Raw genomic sequence first — 22,649 nt, forward strand, 5'->3', positions numbered from 1 at the left:
TACTTCAGGACTCAGTCCTTGGATCCATCCTCTAACATCTTTCTCTCCCCACTTGCTTTATTAATTCAGTCTCTCAGCTTTACCTTTTTTTATTTATGCTGATGATATACAGTTTCTAGTGCCATTATTTTTCTCTTCATCTGACAAAATGGCCCCAATATCCTCACACCAGGGAAAGATTGCAAACTGGCTTTCTGAAAATTGTATAAAATGCAACCCTTCTAAATCAAATGCTATCATTTGTTTTCCATTATTTATCCCACCTGAGGTAACCTGGGGATTTGAGTTCGATGCCCACTGCAGCTCCTTGTGATGCTGGGGAAGTCACTTAACTCTCTATTGCCCTAGGTACAAAATATGTACCTGTATATAATATGTAAACTGCTTTGACTGGAACCACAGAAAAGTGATATGTCACGTCCCATCCCCTTTCCCTTTAAAAACTCTGTAAAAATCCTGGAGTCATTCTTGACAATTCCTTGTCCTTTTGGAACCAAATCTCCAATGTAGTTATGAAGAGCTTTTTCACTTTCAGACAAATTTACTGTTACCCTATGTTTGGTTTATTTTCTCTTGGGAGCTTTCTGCTAGCCGTGGTGATATCGAAGATCGATTATTTTAATTCAAGCTTTCTAAAGAAACAATAGGCAGCATTTCCCCCTCCTTTTGTTCTTCCTTTCAATGTCTCTTTTTCCTATTCTTTAATTGTATTTCCTTCCCATCTACCTTCTTGTTTCCTGTAAGTTTAAGTCTAGTCTTTTTAATATTAAGTACGCCATTCAATTGATTTTGTTTTATTTTGTTTTATGTTATTTGTATTGTTATTGGCGTTTTTATTTTGAAACCCCCACCCCCATTTTAAATTGTTAAACTCGCTTAGAAAATTGATAAGCGATTGTATCAAATTTTAATGAAAACTTGAAATTTGAAACTCTACTCTACCAGTAGCTCATTCAAAACACAACCATCAAACTACTATTAGGAAAGAAAAAAAAATAGGATCATGCCTTGCCCTTGATGATCTCTGAACTCTGGTTGATGTAGTGTATCTATATTTTCAGAAAGCTTTTAACAAAGTTCCTTATGAGAGGCTCCTGAGAAAATTAAAGAATCATGGGTTATGAGGCAATGATAAGTTGTGGATTAGGAACTGGTTATCAGACAGAAAATAGAGAGTAGGGTTAAATGGACTGCATTGCCAGAGGATGTGGTAAGAGTGGTTAACGTAGCTGGCTTTCAGAAAGATTTGGACAAGGTCCTAAAGGAAAAGTCCATAGTCTGCTATTGAGATAACATGGGAGAAGCCACTACTGGCCCTGAATCGGTAGCATGGAATGTTGCTACTATGAACGGGTGCTAAAAAGTTCTCAGCTCAACCAAAAAGGGAATGATGCGGAGCCATGAAACTTACATGTTATTCCACATATTCACTCCTAAAGTTCAACACACTTGGGCACATGGTGTCTGAAGTTTTAGTAACCCTTCCAAAAAATACTCTGATGGCTTGTCACTGAAATACTGCTCGGCTGCTGCAATCATCTTCAAATCACTTAAAAACTGTCACCCTTTCAAACTCTTTTTACAGTTTGAAAACAGAAAATAATCAGATGGGCAAGATCTGGTGAGTAGGGTGGATGGTCTATGAAACCCCAACTATGTCAAAAAATCCACTGTGTATCGTCTTGCAAAAAGATAACTCCTTTCCACAGCTTCCCTCTTCTTTTTTTCTTCCAGTGCTTCCTTTGATCAGCACAGTAAGTTACAGTAGTATACTGTACTAACTGTTTGACCTTTTGGAAGATAGTCATCATTACAACACCTTCCTGATCCCAGAACACTGTGGCCATGATCTTTCCTGCTGACTTTTGGGTCTTAATTTTCCTTGGCCTTGGAGAACCCGAGTGCCGCCATTGCATGGATCATAGTGGTGTAACCATGTTTCATCAACAATGACTAGTCATTCTAAAAAGTTGAAACCAGTTTGCTGATGATGCTGCAAAATCAACTTGGAAGTGTCTGCTCTCACCAGTATTCAAATTTTTGGGCACCCACTTGACTGACTTCTTCTGCATAACCCAGCTGCTTGTGGATTATACATCCAACATGTTCCCTGGATATCTTTAGAGTCTCAGCAATTGTTTTAGCCAATATTTGCCAATCTGCCAAAATCAGGTCATGGACATGGTCAACAATTTCAGGAGTTAACACTGTTTGAGGCCTCTTAGACCTTGCTGCCTCTTTGGTCTCAAAATCTTCTTCACTGTGGAGTATGATAAGCATTTGTCACTTACCCCTTGTTTTACTAAGGTGCGCTAACCGATTAGCGCATGCTAATCGAATTAGCGCACCCTAAATGCTATCGCGTCCATAGACTAACATGCACGCGTTAGTGTTTAGCGCGCGCTAGTCAGTTAGCGTACCTTAGTAAAACAGGGCATTGATGTTTGCATCATACATTCATGGATTTCTTTTGGAGTTTTCTTCTGCAGGAATGGGAATTTCATGAGAGCTCGGAGTTCCACACTTGAAAATTCCACATTTTTTGTTGACATGGAAACAATGTCAAAACATAACATTTTGATTCTGCAAATTAATAATAATAACTTTATTCTTCTATACCGCCATAGTCGAAAGACTTCTAGGCGGTTCACATTTGAAGAAGGCTGGACAATCGGCAAAATACAGGATGTATGAAGAGAGGGTTACATAAGAATTGGGTAAAGGAATTGCAAAAAAACAGTGAAATTACATCGAGGTAGAGAGAGGGAGAATATATCATTTGGAGGCTTCTGTTTGACACTTTGCAAAATAAAATAACACTCTTTTCAGCTACAATGGAAAATAATGCTCAGAATTAAGAAAGTTGGTTGGGCTGAGAACTTTTCACAACCCCCTCGTAACTGGTTTTGTTTTTCCCCAGATACTTGTGACCTGGATTGGCCACCGTGAAGATGGGATACTGGGCTAGATGGACCATTGGTCTGAAAAAAGTAAGGCTATTCTTATTTTCTGGTTGTGGGTGTCTTTTCATATCTCCTTTAAATATCTAACTGTCATGCATTAGATTTTACATTCTGGAATACTGTCTTTTCTCTATAATCTTCTAATTCATTATGCACCCTCACTTACTCTTTGCTCTTCTAAATCAACATCTTCTCACCATACCATTCTAGTGTCACATCTGGCTAGACACCATCCATAACTCTTGGTTCAGTGCCATTGCCCTCTCCCTCTCTTCCTTATAGTTTAACACTCATTTCAGAAATTTAAAAGTTGCCTTACAATGTGCTTTTTCACTTGGACATTTCCACAATTATGGTCCAGTCTGTTATTTTGAGGCAGTACCATGCTAGTTGGCTGCAGCATACTATCTGATATTTTTGCTGCCCCCCCCTTCCAATCCCTTATATAGTTGAAGAATACATTGTAATTACGTTTTCTGTCCCTTTTATGTTTTCCTTTTGTGCATCACTGTCCCTTACTTTAAACATAAACTACATAGACCTATTTCTATGATTTGCATGTATATAAAACTGAATCTTGAATCTTAAAAGGCAAGAAATCTGCTTTCACTGTACACATGGTAAAGCTGTGAATATTCTGGCCCAATATCTTTAAAAATGTAACTTGGTAGGAGAGGCTCCTGTTCAAATAAATTGCATGGACCAAGTGGTCCCCAGATTTTTAGTGCCACATAACAAAATAGTGTAGAAACAACAGGTGTGGATAAGAATGTCACTTTATTAAAATTACATAAAAAGACCCAGCATTTATTTTGCTACTCATATGAGAAGAGCTGTGCTTTATGGCACTTTTAATTGACATCTGCATGCATACATATGTGGATGAAACTGAATATCATATCCATATATTTTGTTGACCCCCCTGATGCAGCCCATTGGTAGGGTGAAATGTGGCCACACTGGGTCTTTTATGTTATTTTAATAATGCCAATACAATATAGTAGAAAAAGACAACTATGATCAAAAGACCACTGTATCAGTAGATATCATTCAAAGATTTAGATATCCAAAAAACAGAGGAGAAAAAAGAGACCTCAGATAACCAATTCGCTCCCTGATTTAGCACAGCCAAGTTCTGCAATAGAGCATAGCACAGTCATTGGTCTCTCAAAAACACTCCACTTTTCATTTATATTTCCAAAAATTTCTCTAATGTATTCAATATTGACCAAAATATAGCCAGCTACTTATCTTCATAGTTGTCAGGGTCTGGCGTGCATGAACTTCTGTTGCAAGTCCCTCTTCTCAAAGGCAATAGCCCAACAAACATGAGGAAAAAGAAAAATAATAAAGCTTCAGCCAAGCCCGGCAGCGGCCCTGTTTCACTCTAAGCTTTCTCAAAGACTCTGGCCTCATATATCAAACAGTGACTAACACTAAGTCCATGCAAAACTCACTGGCAAAACTCACTGGCACCGTGGAAAAGGGAACAGGAAACTGTTTAAATTGCCACTTGCTGTTCTAAAGCTCCTCCCTCTGAAATCCTTGGCAAATCAAATGTCTGCAAGACTTCAGAAATTCTTTGTTAGTCTTGCTGCTGCAGGCGGCCCCCAGAGGGGCCTGTAGGGAGTCTCTCTGGGAAGACTAATGAGACAACAGCACATCCTGGATGCATATGTGCCCTTGCCCAGGGCAATACTTCTATGGCAACCGCCATCAATCCCAGAACCTGTATGTAGTGCCATGCTGTAGGCCTTGGCTGCGACAAGAGGTTTGCAATTTGCCCCCAAAGCTTCTGTCTGTGTGCCTCTGGAAGAAAAACTCGTCCTTCTGCTGTGTTGAAGAGAACTCCTAAAGACGGAGTGGGGACTAATTGGCTTTTTTGAAAGTTTACAATCCAGCCCAGACTCTGCAAAGTTTGCACAACTGCTGCCAATACTCTTTCTCCCTCTTCTCGAGAGGGGGCTCTGATGAGCCAGTTATCTATTCTAGATAAAGATAAACCAGCCCAAATGGTAGCACTGAGAATTGATACTGATTCTCTAACACATGAAATCTCAGGAACTTTCTGTGTGCCTGAAATATTGGAATTGTTCTTCCGGAACTGGTTCTATGGCTTCAGTATCCAGCAATCTGTTTAACGTTGCCTGGACTTGGACCGCCTAATCCGGTTGGCCTGCTAGAGAGTCCACGAACCAGTCAGGCAGAGGGAATACAAACTGTATTTTGTAACCTTCTCTGACAATATCCAAGAACCAAAGATCTGAGCTTCACTAATCTTCAGCAAGCTGGCTGAAACAGGTCCCCGAAGGATACACCTGCCAGCTGCAGATTTAAAATCTGCTCCTCTCCACACAGGCAGAGTAGACCCTTATCAAAAGTGATCTCTGATTTCACAAAAAAAGACTGCAACTAGAGAGAAAACCCACTAAACTATCACAAAATAAAAAGGAAATAAACTGAGCAGGTCATAAGACAGAAAGAGAAACTGGAGAGGGGCAACAGACTCTTGGGAGAAGGAGGAGGTTTCTGACATCTTTCTGCAATATGTTTATGAGAATGGACAGAGTACCCTAAGGTTCAGCATACCACTCCTATTGCACTGGAAAAATTGTTGATTGTTGTAGGCTGAATATCTGGCCTTTTAGAGCGAACATGAATGACTACACCTCTTTGGTTATAACTGCCAATGATGACGCTATGGAAGAGGCTCATCTGAAAAAAAATGTTGAACATTGATATTCCATGCAGAAAACATGTTATAGTTTATCGATGTTGAACATACACTCCCTATTGTGAGTGAGCAGTATTTTAGGACAATGTCTGAAAAAGCACATAAAGCTGTTTTATCTGCTCTTTCATAGACATTGTCCTAAAATTACCTCTCACTCACAAGTAAGAAGAAAATCAAGTTAAGTATTCATCCTAATAAATAGTTTTCCTTTTATGCATTCCTTGAAAAGCAGTATATATGATTTTATGCAGGGATATCCAAACTGAAAACATTAATCTCCCATCTGCAACTAAAAGCTGCTGGAGGCCGAATCCACTCTCTCCATGAAATAACAGAAACAAAAGCAGCAACACATACAACCCTGGAAGTAATGTACGAAATAAAGCAGAGCCCTTAGTTATTAAATGCTGGACTTCAAAATGATCTATTGCATATTTCCAGAGAAAAGCATCATATTCAGCTATCAACTGTAGTCATAGTCCTTTAGTTTCCTGCGGCAGTAGGGATAGATTTTGCAGCAAATGTTAAATTCTGTTGCAAAGATTATATGGCATTACACTGCATAAATATGAATAATTTTACATACTAAAGTAATCATCAAAATTTGCTTTATTCTTTTGGAAGATGTAAGGAAATGGGAGAACAGAGGGAGAGAAGACATACTAACTTCTCCAAAATGTGTTTATCCTTTGGATACTAGGTCATCCTTGAGAGCGACCGTAGAAAAATGTGATGGTTTGCTGTTGTAATATATTGTCTTCAAATTAGGACTGCCCATCGATTAAAACTTTTAATCACTTGATTAATCATGATTAATAATTTTTTTACTTATGGAAAATCTTTTTTGTTAAGCAAAAACAACCAAGTTACAAGAAATTACAGCAAGCAAACCAATACTTCTTAATATTTTTAATTGCAAAAACTTTGTACACGGCTACTAGGTGGGCAATCATATTTTTCTGGGATGGCCATACTATAAAGTATGCTCCTCATTTAGCTCCTGGTGAATTGGACATTGAATTTCGACGCTGGGCGGGATGGGGATTACTAACTCTGGGACAGCTTTTCTCTGAGGGTGAGTTGGTCTCCTTCTCCTACTTGGAGGAGGAGTATGGATTGGTGGGACATGATCTCTTTCATTATTGGCAATTGGTGGATTTTTTGAAAAAGAGAACGCTCCCAGATTTCAACCTGTGCTGCTTTAAGAGGGATACTTTCAGTATTGACTTTTTAGGTTCGTAGATTCTCTTTAGGTAACATTGTCTAGCCATGTACTGAAGAGCCTTTTTTATTTTTGTATCTTGCTTCATATAGTTCAATAAAGTTTATAAATTAAAAAAAAAAAAAATTTTAATTGCAAGATGAATCGCATAACCAGTCTTGATTCAAAGAATTGAATAATACTGTACTATGGTCTATTATAGCAGCCATGTTAGAGACCTTTCAGTGCTTAGGTCAATAGTACTGAGGACTCAGAGCTGTCACTGAATGCACCTACATGGAACAACCCAGACATACTTATAGCTAATAAACCTTTGAACTGGAAATTTTGACAATTAAAGTAAATCGGGTCTATAGACCGAGTTGAGAATGGAAGATTTAAAACATTTCATGCTTTTCAAAGTACCTTCGACTTTCCTGCAAATTAGTTCTTTACATGGCTGCCATTGCAGTGTATGATAAAACCCAATCATTGTTTGAAGAACTTTGATGTTGAATGACTACTGGAAGCAGCCACTCTTAAAAATAATCTCTCTTCCTAAACTAGCATCCAATTTCTATAAACTGTTTCATTCTGGTTTGTAGAAAAGACCCAATGGCATAGAGAAAATATGGGGGAAAAAAGAGGTGAGGGCTTTCTCATGGAAGAATTTTGGAATACATTCTGGTCTATAACTCTCGGGGTCTCATGCTCAACTTCAATAATGCAGTCCTTATGATTTCTAAACCACTAATTTTGTGGACCCCAGTAAGGTTATCAAAATTTTTACAAGTTTATTAATATTTGATATACTGTCTAGTATATATACTAAGAGGGCCATTTTTGAAAAGGACGTCTAAGTCCAGCTTGGACGTTTCTCACAAGATATCTAAATTCAGAGGTAGAGAAATGTCCATTCTTTAAACCGTTGGATGTCCAAAAATATTTTTCAAAATTTGTCTACTTTTGGATGTCTTGGCTGCCAGGATGTTCAATCTTAGGGACGCCTAACTTTATTCCCCATTTTTGACCACTGAAACATCCAAGTTGAAAAGTCTAAATCTAGACCATTGTAATAGACTGGCCACATAGACATGCTAGTAGAGCAGTGGGGCACCTTAGAGGACACTGCTGTGAACTTCACATATAGGGTGTCATGTACATCTCACCATAACCCCCTTACAATTGATGATGAGCCCTCTAAAACTCCCCTAAAACCTATTAAACCACCTTTTACCCCAATAGCCCTTATGGTTGCAGGTAGCACCTATATATAGTATAGTATAGTAGGATTAGTATAGTAGGATTTTGGTGGGCCTACACGTTCCACCATAAATGTACTGGTTGGAGAGATTTATGGGCCTGGGTCCTCTTCTCTATGGCTCACTAGCCCATCTACCAGGTTACTTAAGACACCTGTGTGATGCTCTACTAACCTTTCCCATACCAGATGCTGTGTGTTCTAGAGACAGGTATGTACTACTTCATTCATATTTGGGGGGTGGGAGAGGGTTAGTGACCACTGGGGTAGTGTGTGTGTGTGTGTGTGGAGGGGGGGGGTCATAGCTTAATCCCTCCAGTGGTCATCTGGTCAGTTTGAGTACTTTTTTGGCACTTAGACAATTTGAAAACAGGTCTAGCACAGAACTTCCTTCCAGGACTTCTTGGGAAACGTTCGATTATAGATGCAGGACGTTCAAGTCTAAGCACAACCAAAATCCACCCATAACATGACTCCCAACAAGTCCCCTGTATCTTTGGATGCACAGCGGCTACAACACCTCGAAAGATGTCCAGAAAGATTTCAAAAATCAGCACTTGGATATCCTAACAATTAGGACATCCAAGTGCCGACTCATGATGTTTTTTTTTATATCTTTTATTATTATTATAAGCCTCTAAGCAGTTTGCAGAAATTGTATATTAAACAAAATAATAAATATAGAAAATAATGTTATAGTTTTTATAAGAGAAAATAGGAAAGACAAAATGGACATTCCTCCCCTACTGCATCACAATGCCTAAAGCAATCTGTGCTATGGTTTGAAGTTTGGAGACAGATTTCCACTCCTATGAAGTTAGATCAAGTGTGTTCCATTAAACTATAATTTGAAAACCATTAATAGTAATGCCAAAACTATTAGAGAATTTTTGCTTGTACATCCTATTGTTGTCTGTTCACTAAAGGTCATTATTAACCACTAGAAAGACAATTCAGGACTGACTTTTCACCTGTTTTGGAACTGAATGTGCTAAATTTGTAAATATAAAACTATTGTTGAAGTGAGGAATATCACCAAGGCTCACTCCTCAAAGTACTGGGAAAAGATAGATCAATACATCAAGGCACTTATTAGCTAAATATATCAACTTTGTATCATGATGTGACTGAATGCTGGTTTTGTTTTAACTGTTATATTTTCCTTAAAATTCCATAAAAGTCATTAGAATTGTAGAAGTTGTGCATGTAGAAAAAATAAGTGATAAAATGGCCAAGACTAGTCCACCATAACTAAGCTTTTTTTGTTTTTTTCTAATCTTTAAAAATAGACAAGTCAATACTCAAAAGGATTTATATGATCGTAATCAGCCAGCGACTGCATAAATCAACTATGAGGATAATTTCATAAGGCTGTTTTGACAGTAGAGGCATATACTATATGACAATACACAGGGTCAAATGGCACTTGTAAAATTACGCTGTTTAAAAGTATGCATAATTACCCCCCAAAAGAGAACTTTTATGCAACTTAATTTTAACACTGTTTGAGGGCTAGTCTTGGACTGAGCAGGAATTTACACATGTACAAGTTACTTTACACACAAATATTTTCACATTGAAGGAGAGATTCAAGATGGTTGCTTCAACTACCATATTATGCTGACGCTCCAATGACTTGTCCTGAGCATTTTTTTAACCCCTGATATATTTCCTTATTCTTATGGAAACATAGAAATATGATGGCAGATAAAGGCCAAAGGCCCATTCACAGCATCCATTATCTCCTTTTCTACCTACCCATGTGCCTGTACCACACGTTCTTGAATTCAGACACAGTCTTTAACTTTACTACCTCTACCAGGAGCCTATTCCATGCATCCACCACCATTTCTGTAAAAAGCATTTTCTTAGATTATTCCTGAAGAGGGCAATGTTCTACTGAAGAGTTTGACATCATGTCTCTGACTTCTCAGGACATTCCTGCTGCAGAAGGTGGATCGGAGAGTGCCTCTCTACAGCATTGCTTCATTGAGCCCTTTGACTCCCAACCCACCTCTGGTACTTCACAGTAAGATTGGTAGTCAACAGCATGGTCCAATACATTAGTTAGTTCCAACTATAGGGGTTGAGCTCAATAGAGAATCTTTTGTGGGGTGGAGACCCTGCTCGCATCTATGGGGTGGAAACCCTGCTCACATCTGTGATACAAACTGCTGAGAGCATAGAGGATTGGCAGAGCTCTCAGGCAACAAAAGCTGGCCTACAGGAAATAATACTAGACCTACTTTCTGGGTCTCCTCTGGTAATTACTTTAGGATGATATATGGCCCACTGTTGCATCAATGCACAAAATTGTGCTTTTTGCAAACATTGTCTCTCAAATACTTGTGAAATCTCAAGCTACAGAACACAACTCTGGTGCAATGTCTCAGAAAGTGGATCATTTGGAACAAGATTTAAAGAAAGTTAGAGACTAAGGGGCATAATAAAAACTTTAAAACACATACCTCCTTCATTGTTTTTGCTGGTATAATGTCCATGCTGAAGATGTTTGAAGCTCTACGGGGTTCCGTTTCAGAAGATTCTACCTCCTTCATCTGGAGCTAAGGCATAGAACTTGCAAAAACAGAGAACTGCGTTGAAGCTAATTGAATCTCAAGGAAAATGGCGCTCTGATTTTGCAAGGTCTATGCTTTAGCTCCAGACGAAGGAGGTGGAATCTTCTGAAACAGAGCCCCATAGAGCTTCAAACATCATCAGTATGAACACTATACCAGCAAGAACAATGGACTATTAGTGACTATTGGGAGATAAGTACATTTTTTCGCTTTCAAAAGTTTGATTCATTATATGCTTTTTCAACCATTGAAGGAGGACATATATATTCTTTTGAGAGTTGAACCTCACTGTAGCAATTTTATTGCACATAGTATATTGGAGAGATTACAATTGATATTAAACTACATTTTGTGTTGTTTTGCAGTTTATTTGCACAATCAGCATAGGTCCATAGTATCCCACGATCCCTTTATCCCTCAGGAATCCATCCAATCCCTGTTTGAATCCCTGTACTGTACTCTGCCTGATCACTTCCTCCGGTAGCGCATTCCAAGTGTCCACGACCCTTTGGGTGAAAAAAAAAACTTCCTTGCATTTGTTTTGAACCTATCTCCCTTCAGTTTCTCCGAATGCCCCCTCGTACTTCTTCGGACTGAAGGGGACAACAGGTACGAGGGGGCATTCGGAGAAACTGAAGGGAGATAGGTTCAAAACAAATGCAAGGAAGTTTTTTTTCACCCAAAGGGTCGTGGACACTTGGAATGCGCTACCGGAGGAAGTGATCAGGCAGAGTACAGTACAGGGATTCAAACAGGGATTGGACGGATTCCTGAGGGATAAAGGGATCGTGGGATACTGAAAGAGGTGCTGGGATGTAATACAAGTATAGAAAACTAATCAGGTAATAAGTATGGAAACCCAACCAAGTCGTGAATGTGCAAGACCGGAGGATTAGGACTTCGATGGGAAGATAGGACTTCAATGGGAAACCAAGGTGGCAAGGGGGCCCCTTCTGGTTATTCAGACAGGTCGTGACCTGTTTGGGCCGCCGCGAGAGCGGACTGCTGGGCAGGATGGACCTATGGTCTGACCCGGCGGAGGCACTGCTTATATTCTTATGTTCTTATGTCCAGGGATGTTATACTTTTGAGTAGCCCTGCTGGGTTATACTTTCTTCAGTTCAATATTACAGGTTTGTCCTGATCTTGAGTTTTGTCAGCTGAGGACCGATCACAATATTTGAATCATCTTTAATTAAGTACATTATTAAGGTTTCAGTTGTGCTCTTCCAATATACTTGTTGGTAATAGGAGGAATTTCAGTAGTATCTATAGCTTTTTCCTTATTAGTGGGTTAGTTTTTTATTTAAAGAACGATTACTGCAGTGGCAGCCACTAACGCGGCTTTGTAAAACAGAGGGGGGGGGGAGTGACAGAAGGAGGTAGGAGCCAAGGCATGACTAAAAATTATCAGTTTGGGGGAGAAGGGGGGATGAATAACCCTATGGGAACAATAAGTGATCAAAATAGAACAAAAAATCATTACAAATGAGGAGAAAAAGACCCCAAATATCTCACTCTTATCCTTAAGCATTATTGGGTGTAATAATCACCAAATCAGAAAAAAAAATCCTCTTCTTTAAGTTTCTCCAATGGCTTTGTCAGTAGTAGTGTCAAAAGTAGAGCCTGAGGCCATTAATAGTTAACAAAATACCCACAGGCTCTGTTCCATTAAATATATAATGATTTAAAATATTGATAAGCAACAGGTCACTTGAACTGTAAGGCATCGGTATCTTATCTGTCACTTGTATAAGCTGACTGTTTAAATTTAGAAACATCAGCTTGGGTAACACTTATTTTCATGAGAGCCTGTAATACTCAGAAACACTGTAAAATGTTGCTAGGTAGTAGGAAGGATATGTTACACTCTTGGTAAGGTCATTTAACCTTATAGTATCATACTCTATCAGCCAGCAGCTATTGTGTGGCAATAGCATGTCGCAAATTTTATATATAGCCTCATTTATACTGAAATTAAATTACCTATTACTTGATTCTTTGGCATACAGATTTCACTGCTTTCAAGGCATTACACTATCCCATTGATTATTGCCCTTTATCAGGGTAACAATTCTTTTCTGAGGAAAGCCTCCCATATTCCTGTATTTTTCAGAGCAGTGTTATAAAGCAATTAAAGACTGCTATTTAGTCTGGAAGCAAAGAAAAAGTTGATCCATCAGAAGTAATATTGTTCTTAGGCTTCAGGTAATATAGGGGTCCTTTTACTAAGTTATAGTAAAAATTGGCCTTAGCATGCCCTTTCATGGCTCTTTCCTGCGCACTAAGGCCTTGTTTATCATAGCCGTAAAAATGCCTCTTTTCTATTTTCTCTATTAATGGCTATGCACTAATGTAGCATTTAGAAAGGAATCTTTTTTTTTTAATTACTGTATCAGCACTTAGGGCCAGATTCTCGAAATGGCACCATTCACAGTGGCTGCCTACAAAAGCAGTGCCAATCGCATGTCAATCCTGCAATGGTTCTGTTTCAAGAATCGTAACATGTCATAGATAGGCGCCGGAAATGTAGGCTAGAGTTTTAAAGGCCTACATTTCTGGCACTTATCTTTGATGTGAATTGCAAATATGGAGACGCCTAAAGACACTTTCGGCATTAACCACACCTTCTATGACCTTAGGCGTCCTTAGCCACTTCCGTAGTCAGAAGAACGGCATCGTTGTTGGAGGTGCCTCTATTTTTTAAAATGAGAAAATAATTGATTTTAAACACCGCAATGAATTACCGCACGAATTAAAATCAATTAAGCCAATTAAGTTAGGCAGTGGTACAGTGTCTACCACCACATAACTTAGTGTGCTGTTCGTAGAATCCGGGCCTTACTGCCATCTATTTTGTAGATGTGAAGGGTAACATAGTAAATGACTGCAGATAAAGACCTGAACGGTCCTTCCAGTCTGCCCAATCAAACATGCTCCATAAATTAATTTAATTTAAATGGTCCGTTTTCTTAGATATTTCTGGGCCAGAAACGCAGAGCCCTGCCCGGTAGTGTGCTTAGATTCCATCTACTGGAGTCTCCATCAAAGCTCACTCCAGACCATCTTAACCATCCCATCCATCGAAGCCCTCCCCAAGTGTCCTCAACTGAATGTCAATATACGGGACACAGACCGCGCAAGCCTGCCCAGTACTGGTCTTAGTTCCTTCAATGTATACCCATTAGTTTCTGATTAGAGATCCTCTGTGTTTATCCCACGCTTGTTTGAACTCTGTCACCGTTATCTTCTCCACCACCTCCCTCAGGAGCGCATTCCACACATCAACTAACCTCTCCATAAAGAAGAATTTCCTAACATTACTCTTGAATCTACCACCCCTCAACCTCAAATTATGCCCTCATGGTATATGTATGCTAACCAGTTAGTTCACAGTAATATCTGCACAGGAATCCCTACTCTCCCTCTAAAGAATACAAAAAATTATTTAGCACGTGGTTAGCCTGCACACATTCAAAATCTAACACAGCTTAGTAAAAGGATCCCATAGTCTATTATTGGCTATTATGGTTACTTTGTATTTATATTTTTATTATTTAATTGGATTTACCATACTGCATTTCATGACAACATCAAACAATGGAAAAATATTTTAGGAGAAATGGGGTGGCAATTGTAGCAATGAACCTGATTTCTTTAGTCTAATTACCTTCAAAATGAGGGGGGATCAGATTAATGCAATATGAAAGACATAGGGCCATTATGAATTAATAGCCTGATCTGCTCTGTACTTCATGTGATCCTAAAAAATTCCTCCTCCCACCCAGGAAGAAATCAGGTTCTTTTCTCCTTCCAGAAAGTGGTAGGAAAGACTTGCCCAGGCACAGTCCTTTCCCCTGAGAATGGGAACAAAGAGACAGAAATGTACATGAACATCATGAAATCCCTCTCTCCTGGGCCCAAGAAAATGTTCCATACACCACTGCAAGGCAAAAGGGAACATTGTCTCTTAAAGATTCTCAGCATGAGCTTACTTGTGATACTGTGATACTGCATTTCTTTGCCAGCTCTTCTTTGGCTTCTTCACTAGGGTAGGGGTTGCTGAGATGTGAGTAAAAATACTCATTCAAGATTTCTGTTGCCTGTTTGCTGAAGTTGCGCCTTTTTCGCCTGAAAGTATAAAAATATTCAACTATTACGAACAACATCCTTATTAAGAATTTTTTTTCCTTTTTCTGCCCACTTACTACCCCTATTCCTTTTGGGTCCAGCTGAACTTAAACCAGTCATCTGGACTACAGCCCCATAAACTTTTGTTCACAGCAACCCAGGAATTCTCCCCTATTTTTATATTTCCTCTTACCCTGTCTGCCTGCCAAATCAACCCAGCCAAAACTTTGGTCAGAGGCTACAAATCTGGACCCTGAATCTAGTCACTAGTAATAGTTTGAACTGTCGCTCTAAGGGCTGTGAGCAGTGGAGCCTGTGGAGAGAAAGTTCTGACATGGGAATCAAAACTCAGGTGTATCCACATGGAGGTGTAAAGCACTTATCCCTGAGCCACCAGACCTCTTCTCTTCCTTGATGAAATTAAGAATAGCTCTTATCTAAAGAGGAAAAAATTTCAGTAACTACACATTGGAAATGAGGTATGTATCCAATGAAAGCAGTGACTCCTGCACCAGCTGGATGCCTATTTTAAAATAGTATTATTGGGCCCTGTGGCTGATATCATTCTGTTGCATAGAGGTATGACATTTTTTTTTTTTTTAAATACCTCCATAAAAAAAAGTCACCATTCTGAAATAGGAACCTGGCAAGGAATTGTTCCTGCCCAATTTGGACATCAGCGACCCCCACAGATGGGAATGGAGTACTGCAGACAGGCCCATAGAAGAAAGACATTTTTAATTTTAGAAACACTTGGTGATGAGGGAGTCTGGAACAGTTTGTGTGTGTTTCATTTTAAATTATCAAAATGAAAAAAATGAACAACTAAACTGAAAAAGAAAAAAAAAAATACCCACAGGAGAAACCCTTACTGCTTGTCAGGTTTGAATTATATAACTGACAGAAGGAGAACTTTCTACTAACAATGTTATCTGGGTAAAACTGGTAGAAAACTGACTCCCACCCTGCAGTTAAGCAGTATACTGTATATTCCATAATCTATACTTTTTTATTCTCATTACTTATTGTATTTATTTACTGTTATTTTAGAATTGATAGCTGGGGAATAAAATAGATATGAAATTCAAACAGGTGTGGGATAAACACAGAAGATCCCTATATAGCAAGTAGAAATAATAGTAACTGAGTATTTACTACTCCTAGCAAAACTTACAATTTTCACACTTAAATAAAAAGTACTCCCTAGAGGGGGTAACCTTCTTGGAGCAGCACCTTACTCAGCAGACCACATAGGCCATACAGGTCTTTATCTGTCATCTGCTACTATTAAATTGCATTTACTTTTCTCATTCCTTGTTACGCCTAGGCTTGGACACCCTGTGTAAAGCTGTATGTAAAATGAAAATGGGCTCTCTCCATAGCCTTTCTTTACCACTTCCCACTGTGATGCAGTGCACTAACCAATTTTTTTAATAACTGTTGCCTTGATTTCACTCCAGGGATAACTAAGCCTTCTGCTTCTACCTTTATAAAGCGCTGTGGCCTAACAAAAGAATAAATTATATGAAATTTCTTTCCCTTACTCCAGCAAGAAATGTTATGAACAAATGTGCACAACATAAAATACTATACTGAGCATATGTCTCTTCCAAATTGAAGCTAGTGCTACCTGCAATTTTATAGAAACTTGCAATTGTCCTTAATCAAAATGCTCTACTGAATGCCTCTTCAATTATAAAGAAAATGGGAGTGTGGGTTTATTGAATAAGACAATGTAACCAGAAGTGCCAGGAATAAACGAGAGCTGTACATTTAACAGAACACTGCTGCTTTTGAGTTTTGGTATCTTTTGCTCCCTCTCTCAGGTCCAGGGACGCACAAAGAAAATTATATTTCAGAATAAATAAAGAAACATTTTGTGTATCTAAACACGTACAACAGCATATAAGAAATTGCCCTTAATTTATTTTCCTTGTCTTTTTCAAAAGAAAAAAAAAAAGTCTGCATATTACCTATTTCCTTGAAAGTTTCATTCCCCTTAGGGCTTTTTGCAATCAAAATGTCTATGCCTTAGGCCAATGTGTTGCAAAGCATTGATCCCAAGCTGCTTTGTCCCGTCAGTTTCAGAGTCTTACTAACTATCCTGTAGCACACAAGCTCCCTCCTCAGAGCACTGTTTATTTCATTGCACTGCGCCTGCTCATTTTCTCTGGTTTGATTTCTTTTGTCTTGAAGAGATTACTTAAAAAATGTGCACCTTCCTAAGTTTACTTTTTGCATAGTTACTAAGGGCTCCTTTTACGAAGGTGCGCTAGCGTTTTTAGTGCACACACCGGATTAGCGCACGCTCTAGCATGCGCTAGCTGAAAAACTACCGCCTGCTCACAAGGTGGCAGTTAGCGACTAGCACGCGCTATTCCACGCGTTAAGGCCCTAACGCACCTTCATAAAAAGAGCCCTAAATGTCAGCAAAGATTTCCCCCACAGCGGGTTGCAATTACTATAATTTTTCTTGCCTACCAATGGCCTTCCTTTTAAACAGTGTTCAAGTCCATAGTGCCAGATTCTCCAAGTGTATTTCAAACCACAAACATAGACTTTTTCTTCTAAACTGATTTTATACTATTCAGCGCAAATCTTCTAATAAAAGATCTTGAATAATTATGGAGTTCCTTTACACCAGGGGTGTCCAGCCTTTTGGCTTCCCTGGGCCGCATTAGCCCCAAAAAATGTTTCTAGGGCCACACAAACGCGCAAACGCTGCAGCAAGACAGAGGAGGGAGCCGGCAAGACGGTAAACACCCGGGGGCAGCAGAGGAAAACACTGCATCGCCCTCGACCAGGGCCGCACAAAATACTTCACAGGACCGCATGCAGCCCTCGGGCCACAGGTTGGACACCCCTGCTTTACACTAATGTGCACTTAATACAGCAAAATAAATGGACTAAGGCAGGATACCTTACAGTTCACATGTTGTTCTTTGTATTTGCGCACTAGCTATGTGCTAAATAATTTTTTTTTTTTTTTTTGAGGAAACACATCAGGAACTGAGACTGGGCATTCCTGCACTAACCAGTTAGCACATAGATAATGCAGAAGCTCTTTACTGCCTACAGAATAGGTGGCGGTAAGTGCTTCTGTAGTAATTTTTAAAAAATGGCTATGCACTAATTAGCACACAGCTATAAATGAAATAAATAGAAAAGCTAGGTTTTTATGGCTGTGATAAAAAAAAAAAAGGCCTTAGTATGTGGGGACTACCTACGTAATGGCATGCTAAGGTCAATTTTTACCGCAGTTTTGTAAAAGGACTCCCATGTTACTTTGTCTGTGAGGATCCTATTTTTTTAAAAAAATGTCTGCTTTGCAGCTGACTCTGACAAGTGATTACCATGCAGAAGACCTAGGTTCCCAAGCCTTATCTATGCTCTTTTGAGCTACCCATAGTAGCATAATAAATGATGGCAGTTGATATGTGTTGATTGCTACATCTCAGCAACCAGTCCCAAAATGTGACCACCTAAAAGACTGCTCTTTTACCCGGACAATATTTGTCTTTCTCTATGCATACATTTTTTTAAGAGGTGCTAATGATCTATATGAAATGCACATCCCAAATTTAAAGCCATTTTTAACTTCAGCCTAGCCTTCCCAAGCTTTTTATACACAATGCCAATGCGGGCAGTACATTCACATTTTATAATTCCAAATACTTTCACCATACTGCTTATAAAGGTCAGCATTTGCTACAGGCCACTGGTGCAGAACCCTTTTTTTTATTATTATTTTAGAATATCACTTCTGGTATTGCAAGTTATTTAGAAAATACTGTCATAAAACAATTCCTAAGTCATACCTGGCATCAAGAAACCTTGACCTTAAAATCATTACTGCTTCACAAGTGCTTTGTTTTAGCTGCATCTGAATAGAACTGAATTTTCGATGGATGATTCCAACCATTCTTTCAATCTCCTTTGGAGATATAGGACGTGTTCGACTTTGTTCTCGAAGGAGGTTCATCACATGTGTGGTGAACTCATTACATGCCTAGAACAAAACAAAAAGCAGAATATATATATATATATATATGTTCTTTTTTTTTTCTATCCTATCAAAGTATTGAACAACATCTGCAATATCTGAATCACACAAGGACTGAGTTTAGTTTACCATATAAGTAACAGAACACAGGAAAGGAATAATTTGAGACAGGCTTTTTTTTTGCATACATGCTAGTGTGTATTTAATAAAATTATTCACCCTGACCCCCCCCCCCCCAATGTAAAAATATAGCGATAACAAAAACATGTGCTTTTACATGACTTAAGTATAAGAGTACTCAGGAGCAGAGTTTGGATGGAGCATAGGAAGAGTTGTGATTTACAAGTAGTGGGCCCAATATTCAAAAGGTTAGCCAGCATGTCAGTGGCCAAAAATAGCACTTAAGTGGTTATATCTGCTGAAGTTAGACAAAGCCTATACACAGCAGGGGGTGGACAACTGGATGTTCACAGATCAGCTTCTGCATGCTGGCTAACTGTGTAGGCTTGACAGGGCACGTTGGGGGCGTGTTTATGAGTTTGGCAGCAAAAGCTATATTCAGAGCAGTGTGCCTGGCCAGCATCTGTGATATGGCTGCCTATATTTGGAAAATCAAAAAGAACTATATTACATTAGAACCTATCTACAATGACCACCTCCTTAAGTTGACCTAATTTTTATAGACCAGACATGCACCACTGTACTCAATGGAAGACTGACCTATAATTGACCACCTATAATTGACCACCTCTGTAATTTGCACCTCTGTAAGTTGCATCTTGACCACTTAGACTGTGACACATAATATTAATTTACCCTCTATAACTTGACCAGTTGAGTCCACTCTACACCATGGGGTAGAGTTGTGAGCTTTGCCCCTTAGTTGTATTTTTTCTTTAGTATGTATTTTTTTCTTCATGTTTTATTATTACCATGTGTTGGATTAGACTAACATCCAATTGTTTATCACAAGTTGCTGAAATTTTTTTCAATGTGATGTACTGGTCTGAATTATAGGTGCATCCTACAGTTACTGCACTGAACAATTTTACAGTTAATCGAGACATGATGGCCCAAAGGAAAGAACTCAAAGAGCTGACATTGATCTTCTACATTTTCTGGAAATCAGCAGTCAAAGAAAGACAGTGGAATGTTTTGGTGTTAGCAAGACTACAGTTAGCAACATTAAAAAACATAAACATGAGTACTTGGAGAGATATGGTAAGGAAAATAGAGACCTACAACAGAAAAGGAGGAAAACCTCCCTCGATGAAGCCAATGAAGTCACATTAAGCTATTACAAAAAAATGATATGCTCGAGAAATTTAAACTATGACATGAGATTTCCCAGAAAGTCTTGTGTGGTGAATCCAATTAAGCTCCAGTAGAAGTTGTGGAAGAGTTCATCAAAAAGTTCCCGGACTTTGCCAGAGGCTTCAAAGATGACATCTTTAACGCTGACAAGTGAAGACTCTTTTTTTCAAGGCGATGCCTGACAGGAGCCTCGCCACGAAGGGTGAGAAATTTAAGAGCAGAAAATTTTCCAAAGAACATTTCACACTTCTGCTTTGCGCTAGCTTAGCTGGAGAGAAACTAAAGCTCTTGGTGACTGATAAATTGGCAAAACACGCTCATTCAAGAACCTGCAGTCCGAAGACCTCCTTGTCACTTGGAGATCAATCAAATGCGCATGGATGACTGGTGGCCTATTGAGGAGTGGGTAAGGGGTATTGACCAAGAAATGAATAAGAAATAATGGTCTACTGACAGCAGACAATAGTCCTGGCCACCCGCAAGTGAATTATCTCACAAACATGACACTGAAATTTCTGCCTCCAAACACGACCTCAAAAATCCAACCTCTTGACCAAAGCATCATCAAAACATTTAAAATGCACTACTGAGTCCACTTCCTGCAGTGAGTCATTACTAAAACACAAACCTGTGGTCTGCCTGTGGAAGTAACTTCATCTGTTGCATTAGTTAATGCAGAAATTGCAGAGACTCCAAAAGAAGAGGATGTCAGGCATCTGATAATGCAGTTGAAGTCATTTGCTGTGGAAAAATGCCCAGGTATGCTGAATGGTGTAGCCAGCGTGGAGAGTGCTTTCTCCACTTACCTTTGTAATAAGAATAAGAAACAGACCAAGACTGACTCTTTTTTTCAGAAAGAATGATGAAACCATGAGAACACAGTAAATGTAATGATTTTGTATGATACTGTATATGATTTTACTGTGCTTTGATTTTGTATGATTTTCTGTAATAAAAACTATATAAGAAAGTGAAATCTGGGTGCCAGATTCCTCATAGAGAAAAACAAGCTCTTTGGGGGAAACTCAACCGCTGTTAATTTCATAGTAATAGGAGCTACTGATATTGCTTGTTGCAGACTGTGACTTCAAGATCAACTGAAAAACATTTGGTCCCTTTGAAGCAACTGGAGATCTCCTCTCTCTATGTAGGTAATAATTCCAGTGCCTCCTTGAGTTCAGGGGAAAGACTGACCCCTGTTCCACTCACAGCTTCCCTTCTTTCTGCTGTCAAGGGTTTGTCCCAAGTAGGTTTTTCCCTTGAAGGGGAAAGCATAGATGTGCAACAAGCAATACTGATAGCTCCTATTACTATGAAATTAACAACGGTTGAGTTTCCCCAAAGAGCATGTTTCCCTCTAGGAGGAATCTGCCACCCAGATTTCACTCCTTGATGTTTGGAATGAGATTATGCTACAAGGATCAGAATGACCGCTGTGTGATTTTCTCAAGTGATGGTGAAAAGACATTGAAATTATGGAACAGGATATCAATGTTTTGGCTATAGTTACAAAAAAAGTTGAATCTCAAGTTGGAACATTGCAGAAAGCTAATGCATTGGCTATTAAAGACAATTTTCATCTTTATAGTCAGCTTGAGTCCCTAGAAAATGTGATTAGATCATCTAATTTTAGATTTTTGAACCATCCTCCTGTACATTCATTCAGTGGCGTACCTAGCATATGTAACACCCGGGGCCCATAATTTTTTGACGCCCCCCCCATCTATATGAAAAATATGATTTTTAGTAACAATCCACATATCGCACAACAAGAGTGTACCTAGGAAAAGGCAGCATCTTAAACACTGCAATGAGCACTAGAACACCAACACATACATTGTAAAACTAAAAAAGCCAGATCCTGCACAGTCAATTGATCCTGTACAGTCGATGCTATCAGAAAGCCATGTCCTTTTCATACACACAGACAGATACACCCTCGCCCAATATGGAATAATCACAAGCTAAAAATAGAAATATGTAGACAAAAGTTAAACTGAACTGCCAAGAAACCCGACTCTGCATACAATGCAACACCACAAAAACAGTAATACATGTTCTCTAATACTGTGCAAAATATAAAGACAGTAGATGTAAATTTGAAAAAACTGATACATAACAATCACCACTTTACAAATTAACAAATAAAAATAAAACAAATAATGAGAAATAAGAAAATACCATTTTATTGGACTAATCCCCGTAAGCTCGGTCCCCATCCCCACAAACCTCCTGATTTCATCCACACAAGCCTTGAATTGTTTTATATTGAACTTATTATATTAAAGTATAAAAAGAAACAATATTCTGTACAATTGTTAATTTATAAATCAGTGTCTTCTCCCCACTCTCTCTTCCCCATTTCCCTTCAGCATCCTCAGCCCACTCTCTCTCCACTTTCCTTCAGTGCACGCACATAAAAACAAGCAAGTAATTTTATATCATTTTCATTCTATTCATTCA

The 22,649-nt window shown here is 38.9% G+C and overlaps 1 protein-coding gene across 3 annotated transcripts in view; it reads right to left on the reverse strand.

Annotated features, from left to right (window-relative positions):
* PBX3 (PBX homeobox 3) overlaps window positions 1-22,649 on the reverse strand; it is a 426,198-nt gene that overhangs the window by 62,875 nt on the left and 340,674 nt on the right. For all 3 annotated transcript variants that reach the window (XM_033960083.1, XM_033960085.1, XM_033960084.1), the window contains 2 exons: window positions 18,688-18,878; window positions 14,734-14,869 (listed from right to left, as the gene is read on the reverse strand). In XM_033960083.1, coding sequence (XP_033815974.1) covers window positions 14,734-14,869; window positions 18,688-18,878 — 327 coding nt within the window. The remainder of the gene's footprint in view (window positions 1-14,733; window positions 14,870-18,687; window positions 18,879-22,649) is intronic.

This window comes from Geotrypetes seraphini, chromosome 10, assembly GCF_902459505.1.
Source record: "Geotrypetes seraphini chromosome 10, aGeoSer1.1, whole genome shotgun sequence".
NCBI lineage: Eukaryota > Metazoa > Chordata > Amphibia > Gymnophiona > Dermophiidae > Geotrypetes > Geotrypetes seraphini.